The 937-nt window shown below is 53.6% G+C and overlaps 1 protein-coding gene across 1 annotated transcript; it reads left to right on the top strand.

Annotated features, from left to right (window-relative positions):
- Positions 1-201: 201 nt before the first annotated feature.
- On the top strand, positions 202-672 carry LOC122034153 (uncharacterized protein KIAA0754-like). Its single transcript, XM_042593276.1, has one exon. It carries the CDS (start codon positions 202-204, stop codon positions 670-672), a length of 471 nt encoding a protein of 156 aa, XP_042449210.1.
- Positions 673-937: the final 265 nt, after the last annotated feature.

A 937-nucleotide genomic window follows, 5' to 3' on the forward strand; every position in this document is an offset into this window, starting at 1 on the left:
ACGGAACATCTCCAGATGACAAATAGGTGCAATGATTAATTTTATAATTTAACAGATATGAAGCGATATACACGTGTTCTTGCCCCGAGACGTGGTGCAGGACGACCACGGAAGAGGACGCTGGAATCCCTGGCGACGGAGTCGCCAGAGATGTCTGCTTAGGTCGAGCCTGTCGGTCATAGACAGACTCCACATAGTACCATGGGCGCGTCGGGCTCACAGATGTCGACGGTTCCTTCTTCAGAGGTACCTACCCCGGCCGTACCAGTCAGACCCACCCTTGCAGCGTTCGCTGTTCCACCAGCGGTACCACCTGCGACATACCCGACACCTCCTCCAGCTGTGCTTACTACGTACCCGGCACCACAGCCACCTGTGCCTGCTACTGCATACTCGACCCCCATATTAGCGGTACCAGTCACTCCTCCAGTACCACCATCTACCGTACCTCCAGCCCCTACTACCTATATTGATCCTGCATGGCCACCAGCGGTACCGTCCTCGGCTGATGCAGCAGCACCAGGGGTACCTACCCCGGCCTATCCAGCGATACCACCTATAGTACCAACTCCAGTGGTACCGTCGGTTCCCGCAGCAGTCCCTACTCACCTTACCGATATAATTGCGGCACAAGCTCAGATCCCAACTTTGACAGAATCGATGAAAAGTTGATTCACACTATTCCACGGGGAAACCGATCCGAGCGTGGCTCAGTCTTGGATAGAGACTTTGGAGCAGACTTTCTTCTATATGACTTGCTCCGAATGGGAGAAGGCAGAGATGGCTGCTTTCCACTTACGGGACGAGGCCGATATCTGGTGGGATACGTAGCGCTAGATCATAGGCGAGCAGCACATCACCTAGGCGCGATTTAGAGAGGCTTTTGAGAGCTAGTACTTTTCACGATCATATCAGATAGCGCGCCGACAGGATTTTT

This window comes from Zingiber officinale, chromosome 11B (assembly GCF_018446385.1).
Source record: "Zingiber officinale cultivar Zhangliang chromosome 11B, Zo_v1.1, whole genome shotgun sequence".
NCBI classification, from domain to species: domain Eukaryota; kingdom Viridiplantae; phylum Streptophyta; class Magnoliopsida; order Zingiberales; family Zingiberaceae; genus Zingiber; species Zingiber officinale.